Genomic DNA, 11606 nt, shown 5'->3' on the forward strand with positions numbered 1-11606 from the left:
TTTGTTGTAAGCTCTGTGTGGCCTTTGACTCAAAATAAACAGAAAGAAGGAAAAAAAGAACCCGAATAAAATGTTTGCTCCCAAGGTCTGTCTTGCACTCGCACAAACCGACTCTGCCCCTGCTTGGTTAATCTCTGCCCCTCGCTTACACCCTTTGCTAAAGGGTGTTACACAAGGTAAACTTCCAGAAATATTAACTGAAACAAGCTCTCCAGAAACCAAATATTTCCCACATCCTTCCCTGCAGTTCCTCTTTAAGAGGTGTCAGCATGGCTGAAAGAATGAAGTGGCTCCACATTGTTTGCCTGAACTATTATGTGCTTAAGATTTCCATGACAAAAGTGCCACTCGACTTCTCCCCGATTAATGCAGCTCGAGGGCTCTTGTCCTCCTTTAATAATAAAAAAGTTTTTGAAATCGTTTTATTTAGAGTCCTAAGTTACTAGTGGGAGAATGACCATCTTTGTGCCAAAATATAGTGTATACAGTTCACTGTTTGATAGTAAATCATGCCATTATTTGCGAAATTGATGAAAGGGGTGCCTCAGAAAAGTATTTGTGTTCATACTGCATCACTTGTGTCTTTCAGACAGTCGGTGTGAGACTTTTCCATTGTCTGCTCAGACCAATAATTCAAGTAAAATACAGAATTCTTTATTCACACATTTCTTTAGTTGAACTCCTACTTCCTATCCTGCATTGGCCTCCCTGTGCAGAGTTTTGGATTTGTGCGTACATACAGAACTAAAATTTGTCTTCCTAGTGAACCTTACTCTATATTCTGGTTTGGGACAAGAAATCCTGAAAAATTATTTCTGTCTTTCATTCTCTTGCATTGTTTGAGAAAAAGAGTCTATATTCAGTGTCCCCCTTAATGCTTCCTAACAAGGCAGGAGTATTTAGGCTCCCCAGATAGTCCCTACTTTACAAATATCTCATTGCTGGACTAGCTATATATATATATAGCCTCATTTTTACATAGAAGTGCCACTGGTTTGACAAGATGAAGGGTCTCTTCAAATACAACCTGTAGAGAAATACATTAGTGTTGAAATACTAGTAAGAACATACTCACACTTTACCAAGAGCCACCTTTTTCCAGGTGAAAACTGTAGGCAATGACAGCCTAAAGTTACTGTATTTACATGGCCAACAGGTGCTATTGTTAGGTCAAAGGGTTGCAATAACTAGAATAGGTGGAATGTCTTTGTTGGATGCAATGCAGGTCTGAACTTGAAACTTAAGTTCCTTATCTACCCAACCACTTTCTTGGTGATGCTGTTGTTTTGAAGTATAGCACATTTGTTATGTGATATTGTGTGTGGTTTTGTAGCCATCAGAGCTTCATCTCATTAGATAAAACCAGTTTTCCTTGATTTTTGCGATTATTTTTCAGGTGAGCTATGTCCCGGCTGACATCCACTGGTGTATATTGTTGAAAATAAACAGAGACCTTATGTTATGTCTATTGTGATTGTGTACAAAAGCCTCGCAGTGCTCTTGGGTGACCAGTGAAGCTTGAATCTGCCTCTATTTACTGTATGGTCACTGTCAGTTCAATGAACTGCCTTCTTGTTCCCCACCATTGTCCCACACTCCCTTAAACATTTGTCACTGAAGTGCCTCCAAAGACAAATAAACTGTCACCGAGAATTCAAACCTGGTAACGGGGAAGAAAAGGGGTGCAGGGGGGACCCAGCGGATTATTTTACATGAAATTGGTTGGGGGTGTGAGAATGGGATTGTGACAGATTGAGAGCCTGGACAAGAGGAGAGGGGTGGAATGTTTCTCCCCTCAGCTCGTTTGGCAAGAGGTGGGCCAAGGCTTGTAAAAAATTCAAAAACCTTGTAAACGTCAAGGATATCAGGGTTGCATTTGTTCTTCAAGGGTCCTTCGTTCACCTGCTCTGCAGGATATCAACCAACAGGGAATGTGTGCCACAAACAGCGGTCCTCATGCCGTCGGTTACAGAATGGGGCGGGTTGGAAGGGACAGAAAATAAGCTACATCCTCTCAGGGTGCATCTACGCTGTAGAACAAATGCAGTTTGACACCACATTAACTGCCATGGCTCAATGCTATGGAATCTTGGGAGTTGTAGTTTGCTGAACTACTAGCACTCTTTGGCAGATAATGCTAAAGACCTTATGAAACTATAAATCCCACGATTCCATACCATCGAGCCATGGCGGTTGAAGTGATGTCAAATTGCATTAATTATATAGTGGATATGGACCCTTATATTTGACATTAATTCCACACCGAGAACTGGGAAGCCCTGGCCCTTGAGCGCTCTAACTGGAGGTCAGCTGTGACCAGCAGTGCTGCAGAATTTGAGGGAGAAACGTGCCAAGAGAAAGGCACATCAAGCCAACCCTGACCAAAAATGCCTTCCATCTGGAAACCAATGTCTTCACTGCAAAAGAACATGTGGGTCAAAAATAGGTCTCCACAGCCACCTACACATCCACCGCCAAGTCACTACACTTGGAGGACCATCATCCTGGAGCTACGAGGGATTGCCTAAGTAAGTAAGTATGGACCCTCAGACATGCTTAGGAAATTTGGGGTAATGCCTTTTACTTTTGTACTGCATCTTCTACATCACAGAACTGGGGAGAAACCCTCCAATTATACTTAGGACATTTAAACAGGACATATACACTGCATAGTTATAGCAGTTTTACACCACATTAAGTGCCATAGCTCAATCCTATAGAATCCCGGGATATGTAATTTTGTAAGGTCTTTAGCCTTCTCTGCTGAAGTGTGCTGGTGTCTCAATAAATTACAAATCCCAGGATTCCATAGGATGGAACCATGGCAATGGAAGTGGTATCAAACTGCATTAATTTTGCAGTGTAATTAACCCTCTGTATCCATACTGTAGAATTAATGCAGTTTGACACCACTTTAATGCTATGAAATGAGCAACTCTAGCCTTCCAGGTTTTCCTGGAATCCCAATGGTTACAGAACCAATGTTGAGAGACCATGAGAATGGCAATCCAACAGCTGGACAACCTCAGGTTCTCCACACAATTAGAATAAGTATAAGGGAGGTTTAATTTGCAGCAGAGGTCAATCTCTATATATAATTAGCAAAGACTTCTGAGTTGGGGCTATCGTGGATCTTCACTAGAGAGCACTTTTAAAAATTGTGTCAGAAATGACTTGAGAACATACTGCAAGTCACTTCTGGTGTGAGAGAATTTACTGTCTAGAGACATTGCCCAGGGGATGCCTGGATGTGTTATCATCCTGCTGGGAGGCTTCTCTCATGTCCTCCTCCTCCTCTACTAAACTTTACTAATTTTACTTGTAATACAAAGTTATTCACAAAGAAGGCATTGATGTACTCCACAATCCTTTTTGTTGAAACCAATGAAGCTGAGTATAACAGGGATCATCATATCACTCATCCCAACCCCACAATGTGGAAATTTCAGACAACCTTTGAGAAGAGTGCCTCAAATCAAGTCTTAATTTTATTATAGCAATTAATTATCAGATGTCTCCTAGTGCTGTTGATTCAAAAAAGTGCAATGGACCAAGCACTCTTGACTTCCTAATCAGGGATGGGAAGTTTGACACATCTTAAAATATAGTATTTGACCATTTCCTTGAATTGATAGTTTGAGAAAACATTTACTCATCCCTAAAAAACTAGACTTAGTTAAGAAAACATCTCTTTTATAAGTCTATCTCAAGTGTCCTTTCTTTGACACCTAAGCTTTTTAAAAGATTCATTTTTTTGTTTTAACTATTGGTTTTCTGATTCATCAGTCAATCAGGCAACCAGATTATAGTTGTATATTTCTAGGCTTTATTAAATTTGGCTGGGATTTTATTTTAAATATAAAATAAATTAATATGAATGGAAATCTAGCAAACACTCCTTTGAGTTTTAAAACACATCAAGTGTTTTTCAACAACTAGCAGCTCTGATTTTACGTTTACTAAAAGAAGGGGGGGGGGGGGAAAGGGTCTAAGAAAACATGACAATCCCCCACCTCACCACAGCCTCAAGTTTATTTGTTGTGGCTTTTAATCTCCTGAACTTGTCTTCCAATCACAGCCCTGAAAAAAAAAGTTTTAAATAAACAGCAGGGATACAAGATAAATAAACTTTTTTTTAAAGGCAAGTGCCTAGCTTGGCACAGTTCAAACTCAATCCCCTGGAGGACTGAGCTCTCTCTTTTGTGTTAATGTTTAAAAGATTTTCAAATGCTGGAGTTTATTCCTACTGCAAACATTTCTATTTACAAGGTCAAGTGTATCAGCACTCGAGACAGCTTAAGAGCGTAATTATTTATCTAAGGGCGTTTTGAGTGTAGATCAGTAGCTCTGGCAGAAAACCAGCCTTCAGTGGGCTGCAAAACAATCACTACGGCCAGGATCAGACAAGGGTTTGTCTCTGTTGTTTGGTTGTTTACCTCTGCCTTCTTCCATGTGGAAGGAACAGATTTGTACAGCATTCCTAACTGGCTGCTAGGTTGCAATGCTCAGAAAATGAGATTTCTTCAAATACTTGAAAAACAGTATGCAGGTAACAGACACCAGACTTTCTAGGAAAACGATTTCAATAACAATGAGATACTTCCAGAGGAACAGCTTCCAACCTCTGGAGAAAGAACAACAAGCATCCCCGGAATTGTTCTCCAGTTTTGAAACCTCCCTTGTTGCCATGCCAACAAAGTTTTAAGTCTGAAAACCTGCCACTCATGGAGCAAGATTGTTTTCAAAGCTGCATTTATTTCTGCAAGGTAATTAATCTCTAAAGTGAAGCAAGCAGTTGCCAGCAGCTGTTCAAGACAGCAAAGCTGGCAAATCTTCCAGTTGCTTACACCCAAGAGCAGCCTCATTGAATTCCATGGGTTTACTTCAGGGTAAAACTTCTGAATGCAATCGTAGCTCATTATTTTCACTTAAGTTTCACTGACCCTATTTCCTCCAGCTATAGAGTTCCAAAAATAAAATAAAATGCAAGGTCCAGAAAACATACTCAATTCTTTAAAAATCTCTCTTTACTAATTTACACATAAAAATACACAAGCAATAGATACATAAAACCATAGGATCTTTTCACACTTTCTATAAAAATACAATGTTTAAGGCAGCTCGGAGAGACATTTTGCACAATTCTACAAAGTTCATAAAGTCTCTCAACAACGTGGAAGTTAACTTCATATCTATAAAATACACTGTACATATGATCTAGGACAGTCTTTTTTTCCCATGGGAATTTCCGTTGCTTTTATCCCTTTACAATATCAAAATGAGGTCTGTACCTTTGTAACAAAAGAATAGCAGGTGCATTTATCTTGCAAATTGGGTGCATTTCAATCTTTACTTTCTTAAAAAATAAATTATTTCCAAAGTATACAATTTTATAAAATCCTATATACAAGGAAGAACAACTGGTAACAAACCCCAGTTTTAAATACATTTTATATACGATGTACCAGAGATCAGTCCCCTGATAAGAGTAAGAGGCAATATAGTTTTTCAGGGTATTTTTACATACTGAAATATATTTTGAAGATGGCAGTGCACAGCTCTTTTAAGACAAATGTTGCATTGTTCAAAACAGATGCTTGTATGTGTGTGTGAACATCTTCCTCTTTGGGGAGTCCCTCAGCTCCCTCTGCTTTGCCAGGAAAATCACTGGGACGACAGCGCCAGCCAACCAGAAATGAGGGCCCCATGGGGCAGAGATAGGAGACTCTCTTTTTTTTTTTGGGAGAGAAAAAGCAGGATACAGTTACAATAACCAAAGTTCTTCATCCTCACTAACTTCTCCATTTTTCCTGTCTCTTTCTGCCTTTTGGTTACTTTGTGTTTGTTGCCCATATTGGATGAATTACTTGACTTTAACAGTCAACCAATCAGCTATATTTTCATTCCCAAGTTGAGGAAAAGAGATTTGCTGGTGAGCTTTTTAGTATTGCAATTCTGGCTGCTGCAAGAGCCACTCTGGACATTAAATAGTGGTAGGGTGAGCCATCCTTCTGTGGGGTGAAGACATGAAAACTGTGTGAATCAGGCCCTGTGGGACCTACAGATCCCTCATATATTAAGGACTACAACTCCCACCACTCCAATGGCTGGCCATACTAATTGGGGCTGATGGGAGCTGGAGGTCAACATCTGGAGGGCCATAGGCTCTTCACCACCAGATGTAGATCAGCAGAGGCACTTGTAGGACATATATACACATATTTTGCTACTTTTATGTACAAGCTAGAAACCTACAGCTTAACTAAAACTTCCTCACCCCTTTGTACCATGCCAGTAAAACAAAAGCATGTGCAGACACCACCGGTGACAAACTACATGTAGTTTTCATTCTTCATTCTGCCATAAAGAAGTATTTCAAGTCAGAGAAAAGGACTTGAAAACACACTAAAATCTCTTCAATAGTGAGCCTTAACATGGTCTGGTGAGGAGCAGAAAAGCTTTAATTTCTAGTTGCTGACCAGCTTTGTAAGGCAGTAGTTTCTGAAGCACTTTATCTTTCTTTACCTTCAACATGCCAACCATGTGATGGGAACAAAAACATCAGACCCACCATTACCACATTTACTCTTTCAAGCTGGCTTGGCCATGTGGGGAAAAAAGGTCCAAAACAAACCCTAAAGTATTCTTTTAAACTCATTTACTTACTGCTAATGAACAGAGTGGCAACAATTTTGCATAGTGCATACCGAGGGAGACGTTTCATACATTAGGTTCATGTAGGTTCAAAGAGAATGCCTGCATATATTACAACGCACAACTCTTGTCGCTATTTGTACACTTCAGGTACCTGCCACTAGTTGCACATACACAGCTAAATAAGCACCACTTGGTGAACATTTTCAGGTTTCTTATAAAAATAGTACAGGTAAGGCAAGCCTAAGGCCCCGATCCCAAACACACTTACTTGGTCAACTGTGGGGCTTACTCCCAAATAGACCTGTTTAAGAATTGAAGCACTCAGTAAACCAATTCCAGGCATTTTCTTCTGAGCTGTGGCGACTTAAAACACAAGGGCACCGTCCCTATTCATTTTAGGTCAGGGATGAAAAGGAATGCTCAATAAGGCATGGTGAAAAGAATAAAACATTTATGCAGGAAAAGGCTTATCTCAGGCATTGCAAACTTACTTGGCCCTCCAGGCGTTTTGGACTTCATCTCCCACAATTCCTAAGCTTAAGCAGCTGAGGGGGAAAGGAAGGGGACTGATGCTGTTAGGAATTGTGGGAGTTGAAACACCTGGAAGGCCAAAGTTTGCCCATGCCTGGCTTATCCACACAGCAAAAAAGGGGCTGATCCAGCCTAGCTCATCTGAAATAGTGGGGCAAGTCCAGGGAACCCCAAAAGTGGACCCCTGAGGAGATCCCACTCCAAATTAAGACGAGGGGATGTGGCAAATTCACATAAGGCACGTTGCTGTAAGAATTGGGAGCAGGAGGAAATGGCACCTATTTTATGTGGAAGGCATCTCAATAAGGAATGAGGTAAGTAACAGAGAGCCAAAGGTGGGCTTCCCCCAGGCAGAGGCCAACTTCGGCCCTCCCTCCAGGTGTTCTGGACTTCAAATGGTGGGAGTTGAAGTCCAAAACACCTGGAGCAGGCATGGGCAAACTTCAGCCCTACAAGTGTTTTGGACTTCAAATCTCAGAATGTGTTGTCAAAGGCTTTAATGGCCAGAAACACTGGGTTGCTGTGAGTTTTCCAGGCTGTATGGCCAAGTTCCAGAAGCATTCTTTCCTGACGTTTCACCTGCATCTATGACATGCATCCTCAGAGGTTGTGAGGTCTGTCAGAAACTGGGCAAGTGGGGTTAATATATTTGTGGAATGTTCAGGGTGAAAGAACTCTTGTCTGTTTGAGGCAGGTGTGGATGTTTCAACTGGACAACTTGATTAGCATAAAATACCCTTTCAGCTTCAAAGTCTGGCTGCTTCCTGCCTGGGGGAATCCTTTGTTGGGAGGTGTTAGCTGGACCTGATTGAGTCAGGTCTGTTTTCTGAATGTTCTTTATTTACTGTCTGCCATTTACTGAAAATGGTGGACAGTAAATAACATCTTCCTACAAAGAATTCCCCCTGACAGGAAGCAACCAGACCTTGAAGCTGCAAGACTATTCAATGCTAATCAAGGTGATTAATTGCAATATTCACAGTTGCCTCAAACAGACAAGAATTCTTTCTCCCACCCTGGACCTTCCACAGATATATAAACCCCACTTTAGTTTCCAACATACCTCACAACCTCTGAGGATGCCTGCCATAGATGTGGGCGAAACGTCATGCTTCTGGAACATGGCCATACAGCCCAGAAAACTCACAGCAACCCAAATCCCACACAGCCGTATAACCCAGAATATCAAGGCAGAAAATCCCACAATATCTGCTTCAAAATGGGTTATCCGAGTCCACACTGCCATATATTCCAGTTCAAAGCAGATATTGTGGGTTATTCTGCCTTGATATTCTGGGCTATATGGCTGTGTGGAAGGTCCCAACAGCCTACACTGAACACTTGACAAAAGTTCAAGCTGAGCAAGAAGCTCCCACAACAAAAGCAGGCCACAGAAGAAAGCCAGTCAGTCAGTGTGGTTTGCCCATCAGCATCCGGGTCCCAAAGTGGGGCTTTTAAGCAGGGAGAGGGAGCAGGCATGGGACAACTTAGGCCCTCCGGGTGTTTTGGATTTCAACTCCCACTATTCCTAACAGCCTCAGGCCCTTTCCTTTTCCCCCTCAGCCGCTTAAGCGGCTGAGGGGGAAAAGGAAGGGGCCTGAGGCTGTTAGGAATGGTGGGAGTTAAAGTCCAAAACACAAAGATAGGCCAAGTTTGCCCATGCCAAGGAGAGAGGGATGTGGAGTTGTGTGGGAAGGCCTCCATGAGGGCATATAGTGGAACCCCGGGTCCTTCCTGAAGCGACTAGGAGGAGAGTAGCAGGCAGGGCAGGAGGGCGAGCAGCGTCCAGGACAGCCCCGAAGGGAGGCCTCTTCCTCCGCTGGTGGCGCTGTCGTCGTGCCTCCCGGGCTGCGGGAGCAGCGCGCCCTCTCCGTCCTCGCTCCGGGGTGGTGGCGGTGGGACGGCGGGGTCGTCCTCGTACTCGTCGTAGTAGTCATCGTCGAAGGCGCCGGCCCCGCCGTCGGAGGAGGCGCCGCTGCTGCCATGCCCGCCGCCGAAGCAGAGCCGGGCCATGTTCTCCTTGACGGACTCGCAGATGGGCCTCTCGAGGCCGTCGCAGACGCAGTCGTTGAGCAGCAGCGCCTTGGGCACGGCCAGCATGTCCTGGATGACGGCGCGGCACTCCTCGGTGCAGCGCAGCCCGTTGAAGAGCTTCCCGCAGTGCGCCATGTAGCGGCCCAGCGCCAGGCTGCAGCGCCCGTCCCAGTCGCAGCGCCGGCGGGCCTCCGTGCAGCCGATGGCTCCCCCGCTGTCGCTCCCGCCGCCGTTGCCGTTGCCGTGCCCGCCCATCCGGGGCAGGCAGGGCTCAATGGCGCGCTTGGTGGCGCGACAGTTCTCGTCCTGGTCGCAGTCGCAGTCCTCCAAGGCGGGCCCGCGCCGCGTGTGGTTGAGCTGGATCAGCGCCGAGATGCAGTGGCTCGGGCAGCGCCGCCGGTGATTGTTGTTGTTGTTGTTATTGGAGGGAGCGGCTTCCCCCATCCCGCCTCCTGTTGCGGCCATGAGGACGGGCGCGCAGGCCTCGGCGTACTGGCTGAAGGCGTAGCTGCAGTCCGGCTCCTCCTGGCACTGGAGCATGGCCTGCCAGCAGATCAGGCGCCGGCCCTGCGAGGAGGAGGCCAAAGAGCCCAGCAGGAGCAGCAGGAGCGGGAACAAGGGCAGCCCCATTCTGCTGCGGGAAAGGAAGAGCAGGAAGCCGCATGGGTCCTTCCTTCTCTCGGCTCCTTTCTCCCCTCAGAGGAAGCCAGGCGGAGAAGAAGCGCTCCCCGCTGGGCTCATGCTGCCGCTTGCTGCCTTCCTTCGCCTTCTTCCCAAAGGAGCAGCAGCAGCATCCCGCCAGAAAGGCTCCTGCAGCTTTTTTCCGCTTTGAGAGAGTTCAGGGAAAAGCAGAGCCCCCTTTCTTCCTTCTCAAGTTCCAGCCTTCGGAAAGTTCAGGGAAAGGCAAAGAGTCCCCTTCTCTCTCCTTTGAAACTTTTAAGTTCAGGGAATGGCAGAGAGTCCTCTTCTGTCTCGTCTGAATCTCCTGAGTTCAGGGAAAGGCAAAGAGTTTCCTTCTCTCTCCTTTGAAACTCTTAAGTTCAGGGAATGGCAGAGTCCCCTTTCCTCCTTCTGAAGCTCCTTTCCAGCTTTCGGAGAATTCAGGGAATTGCAGAGAGTCGCTTTCCCTCTCGTCTGAAGCGCCTGAGTTCAGGAAAAGGCAGAGAGAGTCCTCTTTCTTCTTTCTCAAGCTCCTTTCCTGCCTTTGAAAAATTCTGGGAGAGGCAGAGTCCCCTTATCGCTTGCCTGAAATTCCCGAGTTCAGGGAAATGCAAAGAGTCCCCTTTCTTCTTTCTCAAGCTCCTTTCCAGCCTTTGGAGTTCAGGGAAAGGCAGAGTCTCCTTCTCTCTCGTCTGAAGCTCCCAAGCGTCCAGGCAAAGGCAGAGGCCGAGAGAGTCCCCTTTCTTTCTTTCTTTCTTTCTTTCTTGCCTCCCTCCCTCCCTCTTCAAAGCCTCCTTTCTCTCCCTCTCTTTCGGGAGAGGAAGGAAAAGCAGCCGAGCTCCGAGAGGGACTTCCTTTTCTTCCCTCTGCTCCTGCAGTCCGAGAGTCTCCTTTCTCTCTCCGTGTCTGTCTTCTTTGCCTCCAAGCCGGGCTTTAAATACAAAACTGCCCTCCGACCAGCAGCAGCGTGCTCTCACCAGACCTCATTATGCATGCATGGCAAAGCAAACAAACAAACAAAAAGAGAAAAATTAGAGGCTTCTCTCTAACTTGCCCCCTCTCTCTTTACTCGCTGGCTCTCCTTTTCTCCTCTCCCCCCTCCGTTGCCCGGCCCCTTTTCCCTGGCTTTGCTTGCTTCTGATTGGTTAACCGGCCCGAGGCTGCTGTTGAAATTCCCTCCCTCCTCCCCCTTTTCTCTCTCTCACTCCAGCAGCTCGTAAAAAAGGGGGAGGAGGGAGGGGGAGCCTCGCGGGCAGCTCGCATTCAGCGCTTGAAAAGAGAGGCTTAAGGTGATTGACAGCAGCCCCCTCGGAGCCCCGCCTCCCCTTAAGTAGGCTCCCTCTCCTTCTCGAAATGCCTCTGGAAAAAGAAGGCCAAAAAAAAAAAAAAAAGGGAAACTTTGGAGGGGGGCTTTGCTTCCTCTTCTTTCTCTCTCCTCTTCCTACCTCTTCCATTTATTCTAGGACGTTTTAATTCTTTTTAAGGCACAACTGTGGGAATGGAAGGACTGCTTCCCTCTGGAGGAACCTTAAGACAAACAAAGGTGGGAAAATGTGTTGTAGAAGGCTTTCATGGCCGGAATAATTGGGTTGCAGTGAGTTTTCCGGGCTCTGTGGCTATGTCCCAGAAGCATTCTCTCCTGACGTTCCGCCCCATCTATGGCATTTAAAAGCCTTGCAGCTTCAAAGCCTGGCTGATTCCTGCCTGGGGGAATTTTTTTATTA

At 45.4% G+C, this 11606-nt stretch overlaps 1 protein-coding gene across 1 annotated transcript; it reads right to left on the minus strand.

Moving 5' to 3' along the window:
* Nucleotides 1–5009: 5009 nt before the first annotated feature.
* On the minus strand, nucleotides 5010–10977 carry gas1 (growth arrest specific 1). Its single transcript, XM_008103225.3, has one exon. It carries the CDS (start codon nucleotides 9850–9852, stop codon nucleotides 8932–8934), a length of 921 nt encoding a protein of 306 aa, XP_008101432.1. The 5' UTR covers nucleotides 9853–10977; the 3' UTR covers nucleotides 5010–8931.
* Between the last annotated feature and the right edge of the window lie 629 nt (nucleotides 10978–11606).

Source organism: Anolis carolinensis, chromosome 2, assembly GCF_035594765.1.
Source record: "Anolis carolinensis isolate JA03-04 chromosome 2, rAnoCar3.1.pri, whole genome shotgun sequence".
In the NCBI taxonomy this organism is placed as follows: domain Eukaryota; kingdom Metazoa; phylum Chordata; class Lepidosauria; order Squamata; family Dactyloidae; genus Anolis; species Anolis carolinensis.

What these genes read in the sequence shown, in the direction of transcription:
- gas1 (XM_008103225.3), bottom strand. Translation starts at nt 9,852, where the DNA reads ATGGGGCTGCCCTTGTTCCCGCTCCTGCTGCTCCTGCTGGGCTCTTTG.